The following is a 23,854-nucleotide window of genomic DNA, read 5'->3' on the forward strand; positions in this document are numbered from 1 at the left end:
ATTCTACCCTAGGGTCGTACCGTCGCGTTTACGGGCAACACATCAGAAAAAGTTGACATTAAGATTATTCTAACCTGCCTGCCTAAAGGGGTGATACAACAGCTGTACACTTGCTTCTACAGCAACACATCAAAATGGGTGAAGATGCTACTTATCTACAACAAAAAAATGTCGAAAACATTAAGTTCAATGTGTCGAATCTGTTCTTTGGAGTCGAGATTTCTCAACGTCCAGGACAGCAACAAGATACATGACATAAAACAACTCAAACTATATAAATAGATACGATATCTGGGTTACGTCCGGAGCTTGGGATAATTCTAGCGGGCCCAAAGACGTCACACACACACCGACACAGTCCTCTAGAAACACATCCTAACCACAGGTATATAAAACGCCTGCACTCTTCCAGACTTCCACCCCTCCACGTCAACGTCGTTGTCATCAGACATTGTATGGGAAAGGTTGGCAAGTACTTTACTTCGCACTAATACGACTAACTGGCAACCCCTTCACATTCAATCCAGTGGTTACGCATCTCGTCAAAAGATGGCAGAAGTATGGCCAAAACAAGTTTTGCAGGTACGTGTCTCATTGGTTCATTTACATTCTTCTTTGCATGATATTGCTTCATGAAGGTACACAAGGTGAATTATTGATATTACACACATTATATAGTTTACATGTGGGGAATTCATAACGTAGCAGAGGACATATCTATAAAAAGACATTACAAAAATAAAGCCATATACATAGAGTTAGTGTGGTCTTAAAATAATGTATACGTATGGCGTCTTATAATTATCCTAAACACCTGAAGAAGGTGTTGAAAATATTTCGGCTGGTGTATCTTGACCGAAACGAACCTGATAGTTGATAGGCCTTAAGCTGTTGTCACAGTTGGATAAACAATAACAAGACATTTGCTCATAAAAACAAAAGGCATCATGAACATGAGAAGCGAGTTCCTTATCTATGATATTTATCAATGTTTATTGATAATTATGAATATCACTTTTTTGGAAAATTATAATGATTGCTTATAGAAAATAAGAGTAGATTTATCTGGGAACATTTCAGTTTAAGGTGGCCTAGTAGAACATGCCCCATCGAAAGCCATTTCGAGTGAAAGGAAAAAAGTAGAAATTGATTAGGGCTTTACAGATGTCTGTTGACCTGACTCTTAAGGGCAGAAAGGTTATAGCAAAAAAAGGAAAGATAAAAGAAGGAAGAGAAATCCGCAGCTTAAGCTAGTTGGGGAATGAAAGAGTTATCACAATGTTTAATATACAATATACAATACTGTACATCATCTATATACAATATATCATCTCCCACGAGCAGTGTTTCTCCTCCTATACATCGTCAGAGCTCCTCCTGCTCTTCCTTCTTCAGCAGTACATATATTTCCTTGAAGGAGTAAACTAGTTGTGTTTAATCAAGGAAAGTGTGTTAACACTACTGGACATTTAGCACTCCTCAGGAGAGAAACGAGTACTTTCTTTGGCCAGTTCCCCAGGACCGTTTCTAGGCCAGAACTAGAACGTTCTCGCTGTCTGGTCCTGTCCCGCTTAACCTGGGGGGAGTGGAGAGGACATATGTTTGTAGTGATCCAGGTGAGTCATACCTTCCATTGTGGCTGCAGGATGTGTTTACAGTGGCTCATTCCCCGTATGGGTAACGAGCCAGTAATATATATGTCTATAGGGACGCTCACGGCCTGTGTTTCAAACACGGACCCAGCTGGGGAGAGGCTTATCTGTGTGACGACCAATCCTGTAGGGCAGGGTTAAGGACGTGCTGAGGGCGTACTTGACCCAGCGGGCGTGGTAGGGCGCTGCGTGAAACGCGAGCATGGACCGACGTGACCTGGAGGACGATGGTCCATCGCTAGGTCACACACACACACACACACACACACGCCCAGAGACCCGGCTGTAGGCTGTTTACTCCAAACCCACAGCTGAGAGGACATGTGTTCCCAGCTGATGCTCACTTAAAGTGAACTTTTAGCACCAGAGACCTGAGACGAAGCCGCCTGTCAGTATCCTACAGTATATTGCTTGTTTAACATATTAATCTGTTAAGTGCCTTAACAGGAAGTCCCTTGCACTTGTGAATTAGAGTGTTTTCGTTATTGTTAGCAGTTGGCTTAGGATGCATGCCATTTTATGTCTGATTGTTAGTAGCCTTAGATATCAAATATGATGATATCATCTGACCCATGCATAATGACTGACTATGTTGACAGTGTTGTAACCATGTTAAGATGTTCTAGTGAACATTCCGTCCATCTTATCTGGCCGCATGTCTTTCCTTCTCGTATCGTCCCACACTAAACCTTCGTTTCATGTATCCTCCACTGATCACCACCTGCCAAACAGAGCTTTACGCGCCCCGCGATAAAGGCGTCCATACACACACACACACCCACCCAGACTTCCCTACGACTGCCACGTAAGGTGTTTGTTCACTGCGTCATCACAGTTCCTGTGGTGTCTCAGGGGGTCGCCAGGTGCGTACGCCTCTGTCCTCTAGGATCCGTCGAGATCCTGACGACCTTCCGTCCTCACCTTCATCGTGGGCTGTTCGTCCTCTTCTTGGGCACCGAGTGAACCCACCTCCTCCTCCTCCTCCTCCTCGTCGTCCTTCTCCTTCTCCTCCTCGAGTCTGTAGCGTTCTTGGCGCCTCGATCACCGCTTTTCCCCAAACCCTACCACTGACTAGATGACACTTCTGACGCCCCATCCTTCTAAAGTCTTCAAAGTCAATTATCTTTTTCTTAATCCTTTCTCCTGCACTTCCTTGTCTTTCGCCCTGGAGTCGCCGAGGCTCTCTCTTTTTTATAACTCTTCATTTATATCTTCCTGTGCCTCGGGTGCCATAGAGAGCTGCTCAGTACTAGGGGGCCGGTTCCTCTTGAAGAACCCGACCTGCGGAAGAGAACGTGGTTATTCACATGGAGTGAGACCCCATTTGGTTGATGGTAGAAGACCCTCCCAGTGATGGAAGGGAAGAGGTAAACACAAACTTATCTATGTGGAGAGGAAACAGTGGGGAACTTTAATGACCTTTGACTGAACTTTAATGACCTTTTAATGAACTTTAATGACCTTATATTGAACTTTAATGACCTTTGATTGAACTTTGATGATATTTTATTGAAATTTAATGACCTTTTATTGATCTTTACTGACTGGTTGACCGTCCTTAACCATTAACTTTACTGGCCCTTTTTTTTTTAGATATCAATAAACCAGTGCAAAACCTTATTGACCTGACTGACCCCAGTAAAGCAGCGATGCCCACGACCATCCCAATTGGACGGTTACGGAACTTGACTAGTTTTAACCCGAATGACCCAGACGACACGAGCTGACCTTACTGACCTTATACAGGATGGCCATCATGATGAGGATGCTGAAGATGCTGATGACGAGGACGAGCAGCCAATGCCACCAAGTGATCCCCAGTGGCAACGTGTACTGAGGGAGAGAAAATGAAGATGAGGAAGAAAAAAAAAATGTTTTCCCCTCCTCGCTCGACACGAGATTATGAGAGGGTTGTCTGTTGCGTCTGGGAGAGGCAATAACGTAATGGAGAGAGAGAGAGAGAGAGAGAGAGAGAGAGAGAGAGAGAGAGAGAGAGAGAGAGAGAGAGAGAGAGAGAGAGAGAGAGCAAACTTGACCATAACACTGGTTCACTTAAGGGTGTATACCAAAGTGTCAAGATTATATAGACCTACTGATACCCCTCATTACCTACACGTATAATCTATAAGAATTATGACAAATCTCTTTTTGTTATGAGGTATCATCATCAGATAACGTAGGTACCACTTAATCTCTCATGTATATCAATCTAGACTCTCACATGTATCTCACACACTTGGAGTTCTCCCCTCTTTAATCACCTGGTATGTCCTTTATAATTACATGTAATTACTTCACATACATACATACATACATACATACGTTCTAGGTGACGAATGTTCTATAAGGTGTGGCAACCGTGCTCATCAAGCATTCGGTTGGATGATGGTACATAACACTTGTAGACTCCCCAACACGAACAGCGGTTCGAATCACACTCGTCACACGATCCGAACCCCCGATACCGAACCACCCCAGAAGCCACAGTACTCACGGTCTCGCCGCGGATGATCTTGGCCTGGATGGTGACCGTCTGGTTGTAGATGTCCCCAGTCACCAGGCTGTAACCCTGGGGCACCTCCACGCTCACCATAGACTCTAGCTCGGCGCGGGGACGCTTCAGCATCTAAAGAACACGTATATATAGAACAGTTAGAGAACACTTGGGGGAGAGAGAGAGAGAGAGAGAGAGAGAGAGAGAGAGAGAGAGAGAGAGAGAGAGAGAGAGAGAGAGAGAGAGAGAGAAGAGAGGACGTTTCGTTCGTCATTGACCAGCGGTGTACACTTACGGACGTCATTAAGCAAGTACGTCTCTTCAAGAATGTCCTTCTTACCTTCAGGGTGGCGAAGACCACGTACCCGTAGACCGTTACCGTTGCCGCCCTCCCGACCTCCAGGGTCGACACGTCACACCTGGTCAAAAGGTCACCAAGACGTCAGGCATGTGTCACTGGGTTACCATGAGAGGCTGAGGGGATGGGGGTCAAATGGGTCAAATTATTGGGTTACCCACGAAATTTTTTGTGGGTTGTTTAGACACAAGTTATTGACGGACGGTGTGATGAAGGTGACGATACAGGGAGGAAAAGAGGGAAGAGGTGAGAAAGATAGAGGCTGGACTGAGGGATAGATAGGGATAGAGGAAGGGATTTATCTATGGATAGAAATACAGAGAGAGAAAGAGAGAAAGAGAGAGAGAGAGAGAGAGAGAGAGAGAGAGAGAGAGAGAGAGAGAGAGAGAGAGAGATGAACTAAACTCACAAGTAACTCACATGACCTCCTCACAGTGCACTGTATCGCAGGCCAGGGTCACCTCCTTCTTACCGCGCTTCCTGAGGATCACAAACACAAGTTATGCCGTTAAAAAGCATCGTCAACTGCCACGATGAGTAAGAATAAGACGAGATGATCATTTCAGGGAGTGACTCTCGGCGTATACTCAAAATTTACATCAAAATGCAAGGCTCGAAAAAAAAAGTCTGTTGTACAAATAAGAGAGAGAGAGAGAGAGAGAGAGAGAGAGAGAGAGAGAGAGAGAGAGAGAGAGAGAGAGAGAGAGAGAGAGGAATTCATCTACTCACTTTACTCCATTTGTAACGTTATCGGCCACGTCTTCGTCAGTAGCACCATCCATAGCAGTAGGAAGAGGAAACGGATAGGGAACTGGTTCCGTCGTGGAGTCTGACGGAGGGACAGGCTCTACCGTGGAGCCTGACGGAGACCAGGCATCAGTCACTCGTCTTCGCCGCCGGCGGGAGGTCTCTAGGGGGATACCCTGGGAGACCGTGACCACGGCTGGCTCGCCACTGGTGGGGTCTGAATCCGTCAGGAGATCTAGTGTTGTTGTGGGGATATCCCACGTCAACGGAGGCTTTGGGATGTCCTCCCATCCGTCCCCCTCCGAGGTGTGGACATCCTCTGGGACGTCTTCCCGGCCATCCTCGTTCGAGCTGAACTGTTGACGAGAGATGATGAAGGTGGTAGAGGCGGGAAGAGAGTCACCAGCGGGTGGAGGTACAGCAGCATAGGTATGTCTACAATGATGAAAACAATCATTATAGATAGACAGATAAGATGCGTGAAGATTATAGGGCAGAGGATATCTCATCATAGGTTCTAAGCAATCATTTATGCATTATACGTCAAGGAATGATATGGGAACATTTTTTTTTTTCCTAGAGTGCATTGCATTAGTAGTCAGACGTGGTCATCTGCTGTCCAGTGCCTTCGTTATAGCAATCGTCGTCTCTTCTAGTGTGCAATGAACTTTCATTTTAACGTCATTCTCTTTCAGGTTTTGATCTATATAGTGATGTGCGTAGTTATGGGTATAGCTACGACTGCGGGTTCGACGGGGTTTCGATAGGGGTCCGACAGGGGTCCGACAGGACGTGAATCGTCCCCCTCAGTAAACGACCCGTTATGATCCGTTCAGGATGTGACTCACGTTGAATCCTCTGGGGTTGAGGGTCGGGACGGTGCAGATGACGCCCCTGGAGGTATCTAGGGGCTCCAACAGGTACAGGAGAGGAAGGCCGCCGTTGCTCAGGAAGAGAGGCAGACGCAGCACCATCTGTCGGAGGCACCAGCAACCTTAGTGTCAATATTTAGAGTTAGAAGAGTTTACAGAAAGTATCAGTTGGGATGAAACTTAAATAGTGACCCACCCCAGTCCCTACTCTCCTCAAAAAAAACAAGACAAACAACATGCACAGGGCAGACCTCAGAAAACGAAGAAAACAAACAGAAATCTAATAAAGAGAAAGAAATAAAACAAATGAGAAGACTTCTTCATTCTCATGCTAATAGGAACAGATCAGATGGTCCAGTGTTCATATGTGAAATATAAATCCTGTCTGTTGATTTTATATTCTCTTCATATTTTTGAGACAGAGACGTGGGTGCTACTACTACTACTACTACTGCTATTACTACCACTATTACTGTTAAAACTACTACAGCTGCCACAGTACCTTAGCACCCATAAGGGTTGAGGGGCCATGGTTGGTGAGGGAGAAGACGAGAGACACCTTGGGTCCCAACAGCTGAGGTGAAGCGAGTTCACCTGGGTTGGCCAGTTCGGCTAGACCCGCCAGCTCCTTCACTCTCCCTTCGACGACGGTTGGGAACGAGGACCTGGAGAGAGGGAGACCTTGGGTGAGGACTTGGTGTGAGGGAAGACCTTGAGTGAGTACCTGGTATGAGGAAGGACCTTGAATGAGGCCCTAGTGGTGAGGAAAGACCGAGAGTGAGGACCTGGTGTGAGGGAAGACCGTAGGTGAGGACCTGATGTGAGGGGATACCTTGGATGAGGCCCTGGTGGTGAGGGGAGACCGTGGGTGAGGACCTGATGTGAGGAGAGGCCTTGGGTGAGGGGGAAAACCTTGGATGAATGACACTAGATGAATATCAAACCACTGTCACGAGTCCGCCATTTGTAAGTATAACCGCCAGTGACCAAGACTCACCCTATGAGGTGGAGGTCGATCTGGGCCATCGTTGGGATGGTCAGGTTGACGGAGTTGTCCCGCTCGTCCAGGTCGACGCTCTCGCTGCTTGCGTTGAAGAGAAGGTTGAGCTCACTGTTGCCAGAGGTCAAGAAATGGTCCATAAGGATCTCAGGCACATACTGGAAGTGGAACGTCAGTAGTATCTGTTGGGAGCAGAGAGGAGAACCTTGCAAACGCTGCTGCCGTACACCGAGTACCTGGCCAAAACAACTGACTGACGTCTTGTGAAAACTAACTCAAACCTCTTGTGAGTTGTCCTAATATTATCATATACAGATTCAATGAAGACGTGAGCAATTGGCATGCTATTGAATAGTGTTCTGGAGACAAAGGGTTCTTAAGTATTATATGTAACCCGTTGATCACAACACTAAATTTTGGACAGAAGATCCTCAAGATTGGATACAAGACGAGGTCACACCTGCTCGTTTTTGTGGAGGTCTGAGGTGAACCAGCAGACGTGTGAGTGAAGGTCGGGGTCACCGCCGTGGTTGGCCTTGCAGTTCGGGAGGTAGTTGTCTCCGGTGACTTGCCAAAAGATCATTGTAGGAGGATAGGTCACGGCCAGCTGGGTGGAGTAGGCCGTGTCGTTTAGCACGAACAACTCCACCTGAACCTCCAATGTTCCACTCCCTATCACAAGCTCCGATCTGCAAGAGGGAGAAGAGAGAAAATGTGTGTGTGTGTGTGTGTGTATGTGTGTGTGTGTGTGTGTGTGTGTGTGTGTATGTGTGTGTGTGTATGTGTGTGTGAACCCAGCAACCCAAATATGAGCGTCCGACTCGCACGCAGGGGCCGCTAGTCGCAATATCAACAACCAAAACACACGCTACTATTCACTGACCTTCGGTGCAAGGGGCATTCAACGTGGGGTGAAATTACCCCCAGGTGGGGGAACTTGGAGAATTTCCTCTGGAGAAACGTATGGAAGGGAAAGATTATCAACAGTTAACTAGAGAAATCAGTCGTTGTCGATAGCCATGATGTGACTCTCCCGAAACACCGACAAATAGATGAGCATCACGAACAACCAAGAATAGATCCCAGATCTCTTTCTCTCAGCTAAAGAAGTGACTTAATCCTGTAGAAGAACAAGTCGAAGCTATCTTTTGTTTCGCCCAAACTGGACGAGGGGTATTCTTTAGCAGTCATAAGACTGCTAGAGTTAGCGGTTCTAAAATGTGCCCCTCACCAGACCATCGCCTCCAGACGGTTCAGGGACCAGCGAGTCTTTGAGGACCAAGAGACGGGTTATTGAGGAGCAAGGCGTGGATTGCTGAGGACCAGCGTCTTGAGTGGAAGTTTACGAACGAAAATTGTTAGAACATGGAAGACCAGCGCTTACGGATGCTCCAGAACTAAAACTATGGGAGAAGTTGATGACGACCAACGCTTCCAGAACCCTTCCTTGGGACATTGAGGACAGACACTTGCGCATCGTCGGTGAAGGACGCCCACAGGGAGCTGACGAACAAACACCCGAAGAACTGACCAGAGACAACGCTTCCATGCGAATGGAACCTACACTTCCAGTGCTCTTGGTGCTGAGAAAAGGGGTCGGTCTTCAGTGCCTCTGAGGAGTGCTGGATCTGAGCACTCTTCACGTATGGATCTTCAAAGCACAATATGTCTCAGTTTTCTGAGCTGCATCAGTGTCTTTCCTCGACGTTCCAGTAGTACGAAGCGCTGACGAAAAAGACTTGTGGAACTTTTGGGCTACTGAGAAGGGTAACTTACGGAGGCTGGGCTCTGAGGAACAAGTCAGGCCGAGAGAAGCAGGTGGACGTGTTGTCGCAGGTGAGACGGGCGTGAGCTGAGAAGGACGTCTCGTCAAGGATATTGAGGACTCTCGGGAGCTCTGGGAGTGACAGGTGGCCCCCTCCATTATGACCGTCTGCAGGATCCTCCAGGGGCTGTACCGAGGGCTGGAGACTCACCTTGACCGTCGCTGTCAAGGGCATGTCACTCTGATGGCGTCCTGGCTGCGAGTGAGAGGAAGGAGGGAGGCGGATCAATGGAGGGGAAAGGCTTTGGCTTTTGGAGTTGGCGAGGTACAGGTGCTGGTGGAGTCATCGAATTGAGGAACGTACCAGAGTTGGAGTCTTCACAGGAGGGATAAGTGGGTTATAAGAGGAGAGTTTGTGCAGTGTGTAATGCTGTTGTGCTGGGGGTAATGTCTGGTGGGGTTAGCTGCTGGAGGGGGTGGCAGGAAGGTGGGAACCGGATAATAATTTGCTAGACGCTACTCTTTCGATGGACCAAGTTACACGAGTGTAAATACTGATGGAGAGTAAGATAAAGAAGAAAAATGTAACTTCTGATATGTGCAAATGGTACACTTGATTGTGACATTAGAGATGTCAGAGTTGGATGGCGAGGTGTAGGCATTACAGTACCAAGGAATTACATCACTACGATCACAGGATGAAAATAATGAATCAGTTGATTCATCACTGTAGACAAACATGATATACAGGAGTGAGGGATTTCACACTCTGAGAGAAGGTATGGTTACATTGACAGAGCTTGAACTGTTTGCATCTCTCTCATCTTGATCTTCTCTCAACAACTCATTCGTTACATAATACTCATCATGTGCCACACTAACCTCACACTTCAGAGAAGTATTTCCATCTTCCTCTACCACCCTCTAAGCCAATGATTCTGAATAATATTCGCGTTTTAGGTGCTTTTAATGATTCCTCTCTCTTGTTCTGATTCACTTCATTAGCTGACACTTAGCCACTATTACCACGATCGATAGTGTTACGATCTTCAATCTATCACCCCTACAATCCCCCCACATAGGAGTCTTAATCTCCCAGGCCATCATACTGTGCAAGGGGCTCCCCACTCACTGACACATCACCCCACACTCTCTCCCACAACTCTTTCCGTTCTGCCCTTAGTGCCAGACGTTCCCGTTGGCTCTCGATGTTTAGTATGTTATGCAGTGAACAGAGGAGAACGAAGAGTCATGCGACCACTGCGATGTACGAGATGGTCTCTGCATGATGGAACACTGCCATCAAGCTGTGGCAGCTCTTGTTTTGCGCGGGAATCGGGTGCATCTCTACTCCCACGATGTGGACGAGGGTCTAAGCAGCTCCGCTCTGCCTCCTGTCCCCTCTCTCTCTCTCTCTCTCTCTCTCTCTCTCTCTCTCTCTCTCTCTCTCTCTCTCTCTCTCTCTCTCTCTCACTCACCTTGACGTATACTGGGATCCTCCAGGGATGGGACGGCTCGCGAGACGTAGTGACGTTGCGCCTGCCAACCAAACTGTCGGAGGAGAGAGAGGGAAAAAAAATTGGATGAAAACGTCAGAACCATTTTTACTCCTTAGTACGACGGGTCGTACCTCATCCTAGCAGGGTCGTCATGTCGGGGACCCGAGGGGTACGACCCGCCATACACCTCTCCAATGCTGCCATCTAAATTTGAAATATTTCTAAGCTGAAATTCAGATATTAAGGACGTGTTTCTCATAGTAAGCCTTAGCAGTGGCAGTGGTCTTAATGGTGAAATGTGTTGAAGGAGACGAACAGACTTTAGGAGCAGTTTGAGATGAATGATAAGTTACCAAGACGATGCAGCTTCCAGGATAGATTCAGACAGTGGCATACGATAGATTAGGTCGAGAAGATGGTAGTGTGGGTACTCACCTAGACTGGTAGTCGTCCAGAAAGGCTAGACGACCCTCAACTTGGTCCAGCTGCAGGTCCAGGTCCATCTCTGTAGAGCGAGACACATACGGGTCATATTACAAGACGAACCTGAAAGCACACACACACACACACACACACACACACACACACACACACACACACACACAACTATACAACCAGCTCGTTTCATAGTGGCGAGATCCTTCAACATCATTTGTGGAAAATCTTATCATTCATTATCATTCCTTTTACACTTTTTCCTTCATTTGCATAACACGTGTAATGTTCTGATGTGTGGCGTGAGGACAGTAAGTAAACAAACAGGTCTGCGCTTCTTGCTTCAGCAGGGTCATGTATACAACACTTGGTGTGGATCTCTATTATTTTTTTTCTGAACTCTGCTGACCCTTAACACGTCTTGTGTTCATCCCTACCACGCTCCTGTGACCTGTGTTGACCCTTACCATGCCCCCATGACCTGTGTTGACCCCTACCACGCCCCCGTGACTAGTGTTGACCCCCTGACATAAACTGATGACGTCGATAGTTCAACTCACCCAAGGGCACTGAGTAGTTCAGGGCCGTGTACTGCAGGCTGACCACCAGGTCGAAACAGACGACATCTTGGGTCATCTCCCCCATTGGGCTGATGGAGCACGTCTTCTTACCCAGGATGATAATCGGGGGTTCGAATACCACCGATCCCTCTAGGCTGAGTACCGGGGCCGACCTGATGGTGCGGGAGAAAACATACAGACGGAGGAGGTCAAAGGATTCAGTTGTGACAGACAGAATACAGGACAGACGTGGATGGGAGGAGGGAGAAGGGGCACTGGGCTGGGCTGGATTGGCTGTACCTTACAGGGGGACTGGGACTGGCTGTACCTTACAGGGGGACTGGGACTGGCTGTACCTCACAAGGGGACTGGGACTAGCTGTACCTTACAGGGGGACTGGGACTGGCTGTACCTTACAGGGGGACTAGGACTGGCTGAACCTTACAGGGGAACTGGGACTGGCTGAACCTTACAGGGAGACTGGGACTGGCTGTACCTTACAGGGGAACTGGGACTGGCTGTACCTTACAGGGGGACTGAGACTGGCTGTACCTCACAGGGGGACTGGGACTGGCTGTACCTTACGTATGACTAGTCTGAATACAGGTGAAGGCCATGCACCGTCATGAAGACATGCGCAGTTGTGGGGTGGTAATGAGCGGGTACCACCACCCACGGAAATGCTCACTGAGATCGGAAATACAGATCACCGTTGATGGTTTAGTAACGAAGGAGAGAGATATGTCGTCTTCGCTAAACGTGTTCATTACTTTTCTGACATCAGAACGTGAGATTCGTTACCTTTTTTTGACGTTTGTACGTCTAAATCGTTACTTTATATGACGTGTGATCTCTCCCAGGTATGTGCAGGATATTGTCCGATTCTCGTACTTGCAAAATTCAATTATAAAGACAAAAGGAAAATGTGGTTGTCTTAAGTCATCATTACAGGTGGGTCCCGGCGCGTGTCCTTCGCCAGCTTACCTGAGGAAGATGGCCGTGTCCGAAGACGGGGCACCGATGATAAGGTCAGGGTAGCCGTTGTTGTCCATGTCTTGACCGCCGTCCAGGCTGAAGCCAAAGCCGCGCAGGTCGGGAGAGAAATCGGACGCATGGATCCTCTGCAAAACGTAGGGTAAACATGACGAAATGACCCAAGATATCTCTATGTATTGCAGTACCTTTCTTATCATTAACTGTTATATCACTGTTTTGGTAACTGGTAAGTGATCCAATATTCATTTTATCCGTTGTTTGAACACTGTTCATTCCCTGTTCGTCATTTCTTCACACACACACACACACACACACACACACACACACACACATACACATGGCGCCTCTCCCCCACACCATAATCTCCTCACACCCTCTTCATAATCTCTACCCCTCGTTCTTCCGCGCTTGGCCTTTGGTGGGGCTCGCACCTGGGTTGGATGTGGGAGAAGCCCGTCAGGTCCACCGCTGAAGACATACACAGCGCCTCCTTCTTCTTGCGGGGCACCAACCACACAGTCTACCTCGAGAAGGAGAAAGGATTTAGTAAATACGCACATGCGCATCTCGTCTGACTCGGGTTATCAAAACGCTTCAATCTATCAATCTATCAACTGACTGTTATATTTCTCTCTTGTGTCTCCCCTGATGATGTGATTATTACACGAAAGTGCACTTGGGAACTTATCGTGTTTCATTTTCCCCGTGGACTCATAGGAATATATATATATATATATATATATATATATATATATATATATATATATATATATATATATATATATATATATATATATATTGTACGTCAATAAAGTCCTCTTAATGCTCAAGAAAAGTTAATGTTGGTTAAAACCTCATGTTCCATTTTTTTTTTAAATCCATCTTAATAATTCATTTTTCAGCACTGACCATCATAACCATCCAGATTGAGGTCACCGGGGGAGGTCACCGCCTGGCCGAAGTGACCCCAGTTGACCTGACCTTCCAGTAGTAGAGGCGAGATCCGGGGAGCAACCTGCAGGGGTCAAAGTTCCAGGTTTAGTAACTCAAAAGGGTTAGAGGTCAAAGGTCAGTGACTCCAGGGGGGTCTGAGGGCAAAGGTTAGTGACAGATATTTGAAGGTAAAAATTTTATGAATTTCGCACACACACACACACACACACACACACACACACACACACACACACACACACACTACAGACGTCAAAGATCAAAGGTCAGTGACTCAAAACGAGTTTTGCAAATTGAAAAAAAAATGTAAACGTTCAAAAACAAAACATTATATATATGTATACATAGTGATGAGAGAGAGAGAGAGAGAGAGAGAGAGAGAGAGAGAGAGAGAGAGAGAGAGAGAGAGAGAGAGAGAGGTGTGGGGGGTAGCCTACCTTCTTGCCCGGGGCGTAGTACACATAAACCTTGCCAGCGTCTGGGGCCCCGCGGGCGCCAGGGGCCAGCGGGGCCCCCACCACCAGATCTGTGACCCCGTCTCCGTCCAGGTCCCCGGCAGCCAGGCTGAAGCCATACTTGGCTCCGACGTCTGATCCTTGCTTCTCCAAGTCGGGCACCTGCTTCAGGTCCTCCGTGTAGAACCTGACCTGCAGCGGCACGTAGGGCAAAGAAAACTTATAACAATACTTTACGACACTTTACGGGTCTGTTTCCCCTGTCTACTTCACTGCTAAACTCTATAGCAAGCAGCGGCATCACTGTAGCAACACTGTAGCAACAGTGATGCCAAAGTATAGCGAATAACTCACCTCTACAGCAGACAGTGATCACCACAGCAGTAGCAGTGATGACACGAAACTACAGTGAACCACTTACCACAACAGAAGCAGTGATGATATGAAACTACAGTGAAACGGCCCACCGCGACAGCAGTAGCAGTGACGACACGAAACTACAGTGAACCACTTACCACAACAGAAGCAGTGATGGTATGAAACTACAGTGAAACGGCCCACCGCCACAGCAGTAGCAGTGATGACACGAAACGTACACTGAGGAACTCACCACTACAGCGGCAGTGACTACCACAAAAGCAGTGACAATACGAAACTACAGTGAACCACTCACCGTACCGACGAGAATCAGGCTGTTGGGGACGGAGACAGCGACCATGTTGGACTCGCCGTCAAACCGGCCGACAGCCATAGCCCAACCTTCGCTGGAGAAGTCAAGAACCGAGCCTCCGAAGTACGTCTTCGTCAGAACCTGTCCCGCTCTCCTCTCCCCGCCTGAGCCACTCCTGGCCACCGTTCCTGCAGGAGGCGCAGCAGCAGGAGGAGGAGGAGGGGCGAGGTACCAGCAACAGCACCAGCAGGAACATAGGGGTGAAGAGGGGGATATATGAGGAGCCAAAGCGTTTAGATTTGAAGAAGAAGAAAAGAGAAGAAGAAGAAGAAGAAGAAGAAGAAGAAGAAGAAGAAGAAGAAGAAGAAGAAGAAGAAAAGAGAAAAAGAAGAAGAAGAATAGAGAAGAAGAGCAAAAAGAAGGAGAAGAAGAAGAAGAAGAAGAAGAAGAAGAAGAAGAAGAAGAACAAGGGAAGAGACAGTGATTGAAAACTGTGAATGGGAGGAAAACAGACTAGAGGACAGTCGTAAACGATGAGAAAAAACAAATTCGAATGATGACTGGGACACAGGTGAGCAAATGCAGAGAAAATGTGATACGTATTGTGTTCTTTCCAACTGTGTGTGTGTGTGTGTGTGTGTGTGTGTGTGTCAATACGGTTGGAGATAGACCAACATAATCATGAGTTTCGTATCTACTTACCTTGGCCGTAGAAAGCGTATGGACCTCCCATAAACAAATGTCTTTGGTTCTGTGGAAAAGAGAAAGAAAACGATTATCTCAATCTTATAAGTTCTAGCAACATATGCCCATGATGGGCTGAAACTGCATCAGAACATGAAACGAAAACAACCACGAGATGTGACCTAATTTCCATATTGCTTATTGCGACCGCGATTATTTCCATGTTTGGATCATATCACACACCCATACAGCCCCAATGGCTTGTGAAGACGAGATTAGCAGATGATACCTGACTGAAGGCGACGCTGTAGCCGGCCATGGCGAACCCGGTGAACTTGTTGCCATTGTAATGACAGGACCCGTTCACCACGTAGCAGATACCTGAGGATGGTAGGGTACCTGTTATCAGACAGCTCGGCATGCTCGTGTTTATCACAACCGAGGGAGGAGAAGAAGGAAGGAGACGTCCTCATTCCACCGACTCCTACCCCCCTCACGTAAGACTGAGTGAAATGGAAGCAAGTGCGTTAGAGCACAGAGAGTGATGGAAAAACCAAAAACATAAATTCATTTCCCTGGTCCCTTGAAGCCCCAAGGGAGCCTGTCTGACGTAGGTGTTTCATTGACACATGAACATCTGGGGTTGTAGGGACGATACAGGGGTCAATCGTTTGCTAGAAAACAGGCTATAAAGTCATATCTACAGGTCAGTAACTTGCTGGAAATCAAGTTGTGTATGGGAGATTTTGGTTAGAACTCTGTCTATCTATATCATCTATGCACTTAAAAAAAAAATCAGATCATTTCTAAATATCCCACAGACCTTCTCCAGCTATACAGCAGTGAGGTTCACACACACAAAACAAAATTCATGGCTTAGACCTTGAGTCGGACAGAATCCTACAGTTCGGGACACTACCACAACATCATACTCCCGCGACACATCCTCCCTCACTCGACTGCACTGAGAGTTCGTCCCTATTCGAAAACTTTAGCAGAACACAAGTTGTCTTAAAGGTAATGCGAGAAGGTCTTCACGCTGTCCTTTGATTCGAACCGACTCGCCTTGAACTTGAAACGAATCTTTTCCAGTCATCCCCTTTTTATACTTTCACAAAAACCAATCCATCTCCTGTTGTTGTGTAGCGACTTGAACCAATCACCAAATAGGAAAGGAAAGAAAATAGCTTTAAAATCCACCATGTCGGGGATAGAAGAGGGGCATGGCTGTCCTTCCCGGGGGCACTGACTGAGCGTCGCGTCCTGCAGGTGTGTGAGGGAGTGTGTGTGTGTGTGTGTGTGTGTGGTGGGTGGGGCGCGGAGGGGAGGCGGGGCCTTGCCTCTGAATGGGACGATCTTCCTAGCTTGGCTGGTGGTGGCGTCTCTGAGGACGTAGCAGGCGCCCCTTGGTTGTAAGGACGGCTCGGGGACAGCGATGGAGTACCTTGGAGCACATACCTGTAACAACGGGAGAACAATGTAACATCGGGAATAAGCAATTGGGCAGTCATTGGGTACCGGCGCCAAACTGGACAATTACGGTCCCTTTACAGTCGCTCAATATACACCATTATGGACATACTGTCAAGCCTACTGCAATTAGAAGCAATGTGTAACTTTACATCAATAAGTGTTTAACTAATCGCCTTTAATTGTACAATGTATAAACCATCGAATTTGCCCTGTGGAACTTTTTGGACTATGTGGTTGCACTTCACTCACTTGTTTTATCCAAAGTGTAGAAGCGGCGTCCAGTTCCAACTTGATCTAAAGCTCATTTTTTTTTATCAATTAATCAGGTACTATTATGACCCTCTAACCCTAATTATGTACTTCCTCGACTGTAAATTTTCGGTCGAATAGCTGCCTGGTTCAATGAGCAGTTCTTTATTTTTAATTATTGTTAATCTCTTGACAGTCTGTGTGTATATGTCTGAATCTCTCAATGTCAACTAATGCGTTCATGTGGGTCACTTTGTCATTCTGCATTCATCTTGTTAGTAGCATTGTCTGCTTTTTCATTCTGTTTACATGTGGTGTGTCTACAGCGTCTCTCCCTCTGTCTGCAACTCGTCTGGTGTTCGTCTGTCTGTCTGTCTGTCTTCATCCGTATTCATGCGTTGCATTCTGCCTGTCTACACTCGTGTCAGCCCGTCAGCCCCGTCACTCACCACCAAGCTGGACGGGACGTGGTCTGTGGTATACATGGCCTCAGCGAAGCCAATGCCTTGCTTAATGATGGCCTCGCTCCATGACACTGTGCCAGCGCTCGAGTCTGTCAAGAACAAAGACTGAAATCAATATAATTCTTCTCTCTCAGTTATTTTTCATTCATTCGCTTTTCTTTTTTTTTTTAATCGTACAAGTTTTATCAGATGCCTGAGGACGACGAGCCTATATATGGAGAGAATCTACGGCACCAGTTAAGGATGCTGTGTTATGGGATCTAATGCTGTTATGGGTTCCGATACTCTGTTTTATGGGTTCTGATACTCTGTGTTATGGGATCTGATACCCTATGTTATGGGTTCTGATACTGTGACACGGGTTCTGATACTGTGTTACGGGTTCTGATACTTTGTGTTATGGGTTCTGATACTCTGTGTGTGGTTTCTGATGCTCTGTTATAGGTTCTGATACACTGTATTGTGGGTTCTGATGCCCTGTGTTATGGGTTCTAATGCTATTCAAGAAACAGTACAAACAGTGATTCGAATCCATCTGATCAAGTAGGAGTCATGGCGGATCCTGCACTGTGGTGAATGCGAAGGTCGAGAAGGCCTAGTGTGTGTGTGGTTGGGAGGGGGATGAACTGAATCGCTTCGTGCGGATCATTGTGTCTTGTGGCTAATTGGTTAAGGTGGTCAGGGGATCACCTTGATAGCCACACAAGGTCTGTGTCTTCGAGGTCACTTACCTGCTACAGAGAGCGTGGGGAGGTCAGGTTGGCTGGGACACTCCGTACTGAAGGCCTCACACAGGTGAAGGTTCCCCAGTGGAAGGGTGTAGTTTCCCGCTGACGTGTTCCTTCCTCGCGGCGCTCCGACCACCAGCCTGACGAAGGGACGGGTGATTAGCGGGAGGGGTCGAGTGTGGCGGTCGTAGCAACGGAGAGAGAGAGAGAGAGAGAGAGAGAGAGAGAGAGAGAGAGAGAGAGAGAGAGAGAGAGAGAGAGAGAGAGATCACACGCCTTCTTTCATGACAGAACCATCATCCTCACTCGCCTCTTGGCCCCAAACGAGTCGGTCCAGAGCGCTACGCTGTAGCCATAGTTCGTCCCGCTGGGTCCCTCGAGAACCCTAGCCAGTCCCACGTTGAGGTTGAAGCCGCACACTTGGCCCAGGCCCGTCGCTATCACCACCATCACCACCATCATCATCTTCACCATCACCACCATCGCCGTCACCACCTGCAAAGGTCGGGAAGAAATGTGAGGGAATTCATTAAAAAGGAAAAACAAAACCCGACCATCCGCCCTGCTCCTCTGTGTGGCACGTTTGACTCCATAACTCTCCGCCCACTCCTCCTTTTCCTCCTCCTCCTCTCCCCGTCTCTCCCTAAGGGGGAGATGATGTGCGACGCAGAACCCGGGTGGTTGTGTGGGGAGAGAGGGGTTCAGGTGGGGTGTGTTATCGGGGCCAGGGTACCCCACTTCCTCAATAGGTGTTGTCACAACAATGACAAGTAAGAGAATGTGATCCCCCCCCCCCCACAAGCTCATGGACTGCCTCGTACACACACACACACACACACACACACACACACACACACACGTGTTCATACATACATACATACATACATACGTATATAAATGGACATAGATGTTGATATATATTCAGATAGCGGTTCCAGAGTAAGCTCTTGCGCAAAATGATGGGCCTAGAAATGCATTCAGTCAGTCATTTGTGTACGTGAGAGAGAGAGAGAGAGAGAGAGAGAGAGAGAGAGAGAGAGAGAGAGAGAGAGAGAGAGAGAGAGAGAGAGAGAGAGAGAGAGAGAGCCGCGATCTAAGCTAGATGGTCTGGCCCATAACACCAAGAATGGGAAAGCAAAAGGCTCACCCCTCACCCACCACTCCTCCTGGCAACAAGTCATACAGGAAAAGGAAGGAAAAGAAAAAAGAAATACCTTGCAGAACTAAAATGTCTAAGGGAATTTTTTTTTTATGTGAAAGTCACAAATTACAGTGAACTTCAATACGTCATTCAGGTTTTTGCAATTCTTGTGCCCACATTTGATCAGTGAGTAAGGAAATATCGTATCATTTACAAATCTGAAAATACCTTGCATAACTAAAATGTCTGAGGGAATATATTTTTGATGCGAAAGTCAGAAATTACAGTGAACTTCAATACGTCATTCAAGTTTTCGCAGCTCTTGTGCCCACATTTGATCAGTGAGTAAAGAAATATCGTGTTATCAACAAATCTGAAGATATACATAAGTTCGTCTCGGCTGTAGTTAAATTATCACAGTCACTGGGGTCGGGCAGCATACAGCCCTGGCTCAGCACAGACGGTCGACCAGTAGAGAGACATTGGTTCAGGCTGGAGACAGCCCCAGCTTTCCACAGACAGTCCATCCGTGGTCAGCCCCTCATCCCAGGCTGTATACATCCCCCGGTCATCACCGGATGTGGATGACGCCTCGCATAGATGACCTTTTGCTCGCCGTCAACAACAACATCAGTTACGAGGCCTGGGATGGTTGGAGGGGGAGAGGGGAAGGTGGTGATGACACATCCGGTTGATGCTCGCGATGGAGAGAGAGAGAGAGAGAGAGAGAGAGAGAGAGAGAGAGAGAGAGAGAGAGAGAGAGAGAGAGAGAGAGAGAGAGTCAGGCTATCATATTCTCATCACCGATCAACACCTCCTTTCCGTTCTGTCTTCCTCCCCTTCCTCGTCCTTGTCCTTTTCTCTCCTCCACCTCCTCCTCTCTCCTCTCTCCTCCTCCTCCCCATCATCATCATTGCACGTCTCCCCTCGCTTCTCCCCCAACTGGCCCCTCTTCCTCTTCCCTTTGCCATCGCGACCTCCACGTCATCCCTAAAGTACCAACAGACGACCACAGACCTGATCCACGACCCTGACTGTGGTCCCAACAGACGACCACAGACCTGAGGCACGACCCTGGCTGTGGCCTCGAACTTGTATATTCACCTACGTCATATCACGTGATAATTGTCTCCTTGCACATTTACACACACACACACACACACACACACACACTCCCCTCTCCTCCAACACTGAGCACCTCCTCCTCATTTGGTCCTCTCTCCTCACCGTCCCACCATCACTCCCATTCGCTCTTCCTCGCCCCATCTCCCAACCATCACTCCCACACCCCCTCCCTCTCCCCATCTCCCGACCATCACTCCCACTCACCCTTCCTCTCCACACTGCCATTCGATTACCTTCCTGTGTTATGTCTTCAATGAGCACTTTGGTGTCCCCAGCCTTCGTCTTCGTCAACACTTGCCAGCTGGACCCCCTTCAACTCTACCTCACATTGCCATTTCGGCCTTGTATAAATCTACTCCAATTCCAGTCCAGGTCTACCACCCCAAAACCCACCTCCGTCATTGCTTCCTTCAGACGTTATCTTTGTCCTTTATTCTCGTAATTGATATATATCTTTTTCAAAGTACCTGTCTCATACCTGTCTACAGCTCTTTATCAAAGGTAAGTACTTCCACAATCGTAGAGTTGATATGATAGATATTTCGCTTCAAGTCAACGACTTGCATCAGTTGCACCTCCTAAGTCACAGTGACAGATTAATTTGAATCATCTGTATGCCATCTGACATTCTACCACACTGACCTACGAGCTCTCGATTGCTTACACTACCATAAACATTGTCGAAGGGACCCAGTGGTCTCTTGCTGTTTGAATGCCCTCGTATACCATGGTTATCTATAATCTTATCTCTCCCTCCTCTTGTGTTCCCCCTGTTCCTCCTCTTTTATCACTAGTTCTCCATATCTGTGGCCAGCTATGTCTGTAGCAACCTAAAAGGCTCCTCCTCTTGGAATACATTCTTATTGGAAAACGATCATTTGTTCGAAAGTTTGGCTTCTCCTGTGGTTTATGCACGTACATCAGGGCGTCCCCAATGTAGTACAAGTACAGCAGGTCGTCCCCAGTGTAGTACAAGTACAGCAGGTCGTCCCCAGTGTAGTACAAGTACAGCAGGTCGTCCCCAGTGTAGTACAAGTACAGCAGGTCGTCCCCAGTGTAGTACAAGTACAGCAGGTTGTCCCCAGTGTAGTACAAGTACAGCAGGTCGTCCCCAGTGTAGTACAAGTACAGCAGGTCATCCCCAGTGTAGTACAAGTACATCAGGTCGTTCCCAGTGTAGTACAAGTACATCAGGTCGTCCCCAGTGTAATACAAGTACAGCAGGTTGTCCCCAGTGTAGTACAAGTACAGCAGGTCGTCCCCAGTGTAGTACAAGTACAGCAGGTTGTCCCCAGTGTAGTACAAGTACAGCAGGTTGTCCCCAGTGTAGTACAAGTACATCAGGTCGTCCCCAGTGTAATACAAGTACAGCAGGTTGTCCCCAGTGTAGTACAAGTACAGCAGGTCGTTCCCAGTGTAGTACAAGTACATCAGGTCGTCCCCAATGAAGTACAATCACTCCCTGTTGTAGCCAGGATGCGAGAGGCTTTTATCTACAAAGACCGTCTTTCCGTGACTCCTTGTTCACGTAGGGGGGACGAGACTCGCGAGAACGACTGACGTAGTAACAACTCAACTGTCCTCGAGGTTACGGGGAACAAGCATAACCAGAGGTCACCGTGCTTGACCTCTCGCGTGACCTGTCCTCTGGGCCAGCCACGTGACTTTTGACTCAGACACCATGAACACTCACTGTATTCGTGTGAACATTGCTGTTTCTTCAGACACGTCGTAAGAACACGCCGTAGGGAACACGTAGTAAGAGCACGTCGTCAGAACACGTCGTAGAAACACGTCGTACGGAGAACACATCGTGAGGAACACGTCCTAGGGGAACACGTCGCACGGGGAACACATCGTGAGGAACACGTCTTAAGGGGAACACGTCTTAAGGGGAACACGTCGTACGGGGAACACATCGTGAGGAACACGTCTTAAGGGAAACACGTCGTAGTGGAGAGGCAATGGGGAAGACTCACCTCAACTATGCTTTCAGCGTGGCAGCGACGACGCGTCCGGTCGTCCCTTGATCTGAGCGACAAGTGTGGACGGAGGATATGCGTCGCTGACGGCCGGACGGACACAGCCTCTTGTCCCATCTCTGTCCTGGGCTGCCAAATACAGATTAATTGTCTCACAAGTTGATGAAGAAAAGCAGACGTAGACTGTGATCAGACGAATGATAATCAGGATTGTAAGAATTACGAATAGCGATCAACCTCTTGATTAAGATGAGGGAGGGAGGGAGGGAGGGAAGTGTGTGTGTGTGTGTGTGTGTGTGTGTGTTACTCCAGGCACAGATAAGGGTAAAGACTTGCGAGAGATATAGAACCATGTGATCTGTAAAGGAAACAGAAGTGAAGGAGTAGAAAGATATACTTGAGAAAGAAAATGTAAGGTAAATTTAAGGTTAAAATGGGGCAAAGGCATTACCCTAAACATCGGGTCAGAAAGTGGGACAGTTTAGACTCGAGACGGAAGAGATAAAGATTATTTATTGGTTTATCTCTGTCAAATGATAAAAAAAAGAAAATCAGTTATCTTACATGCTCGTAGACGTGTTGATCAATGACATTCTGGTGTTGTGTCCAGTCATCGCGCCACTGTGACGTGAAGCGATGTCAAAAGACAGCGTCAGGGGTGAGATGAGTCATTAGGTCCAGCCTCCGTTGCTGTGTCGTAAGGTCATCCGACTCAAGGCCTCTCCGGAGATAAGGCAAGGTTAGAGAGAGAGAGAGAGGGGGGTGGCGGGCGAAACTCCCCCCCCCCCCCCCCCAAAGGATTGCGTATCCTGTGCGGAGGGAAATTACCCCGTGCGTAGCGTAGATCTGACGGACGCTTGGGCGAACTTGGGCCTCTCCCCTACACGCTCTCTCTCTCTCTCTCTCTCTCTCTCTCTCTCTCTCTCTCTCTCTCTCTCTCTCTCTCTCTCTCTCTGGGGATAGGGGAGAAAGAATACTTCCCACGTATTCCCTGCGTGTCGTAGAAGGCGACTAAAAGGGGAGGGAGCGGGGGGCTGGAAATCCTCCCCTCTCGTTTTTTTTTTTTTTAATTTTCCAAAAGAAGGAACAGAGAATTGGGCCAGGTGAGGATATTCCCTCAAAGGCCAAGTCCTCTGTTCTTAACGCTACCTCACTAATGCGGGAAATGGCGAATAGTTTGAAAGAAAAGATATATATATATATATATATATATATATATATATATATATATATATATATATATATATATATATATATATATATATATATGTGTGTGTGTGTGTGTGTGTGTGACTGAGTATCCTGGTGTGTATATATACAACACTCACTCCTTCAGTGTGTTCGTGACCTCTTTATTGATGTCGTTCAGTGCGCCTGCGACACACGCTGCTGGAGCCCTGAGTATGACCAGGGACATCGATGCTATTACCCTGCAGCAGCAGGAGGAGAGTCCTGACCTCACCTTGACCCATCCTGAACTAGGGACTGAGATGCTTCTACTGACATATAGGTGTGCGTTGTGTGTAGGTGTGCGTGTCTGTCTATATCATGCGA

The 23,854-nt window shown here is 47.6% G+C and overlaps 1 protein-coding gene across 2 annotated transcripts; it reads right to left on the reverse strand.

Annotated features, from left to right (window-relative positions):
- Positions 1 to 675: 675 nt before the first annotated feature.
- Positions 676 to 22,420, reverse strand: LOC139759916 (integrin alpha-5-like). Of its 2 annotated transcripts, XM_071682536.1 has the most exons (26): positions 22,298 to 22,420; positions 18,363 to 18,547; positions 18,056 to 18,192; positions 17,310 to 17,413; positions 16,479 to 16,596; positions 15,428 to 15,519; positions 15,157 to 15,205; positions 14,458 to 14,642; positions 13,767 to 13,976; positions 13,288 to 13,393; positions 12,810 to 12,898; positions 12,367 to 12,503; positions 11,383 to 11,555; positions 10,823 to 10,892; positions 10,367 to 10,439; positions 8,900 to 9,144; positions 7,584 to 7,812; positions 7,121 to 7,305; positions 6,626 to 6,788; positions 6,100 to 6,225; positions 5,234 to 5,607; positions 4,925 to 4,984; positions 4,487 to 4,565; positions 4,147 to 4,278; positions 3,390 to 3,485; positions 676 to 2,933 (listed from the first exon to the last, which is right to left on the reverse strand). In XM_071682536.1, exons 1-26 carry the CDS (start codon positions 22,415 to 22,417, stop codon positions 2,844 to 2,846), a joined length of 3,627 nt encoding a protein of 1,208 aa, XP_071538637.1. In that variant the 5' UTR covers positions 22,418 to 22,420; the 3' UTR covers positions 676 to 2,843. The 2 variants fall into 2 exon arrangements, with proteins under 2 accessions (XP_071538637.1, XP_071538638.1); XM_071682537.1 differs by lacking the exon at positions 4,147 to 4,278 and having other exon boundaries at positions 970 to 2,933.
- Positions 22,421 to 23,854: the final 1,434 nt, after the last annotated feature.

The sequence above is a fragment of the Panulirus ornatus genome, chromosome 34 (assembly GCF_036320965.1).
Source record: "Panulirus ornatus isolate Po-2019 chromosome 34, ASM3632096v1, whole genome shotgun sequence".
NCBI classification, from domain to species: domain Eukaryota; kingdom Metazoa; phylum Arthropoda; class Malacostraca; order Decapoda; family Palinuridae; genus Panulirus; species Panulirus ornatus.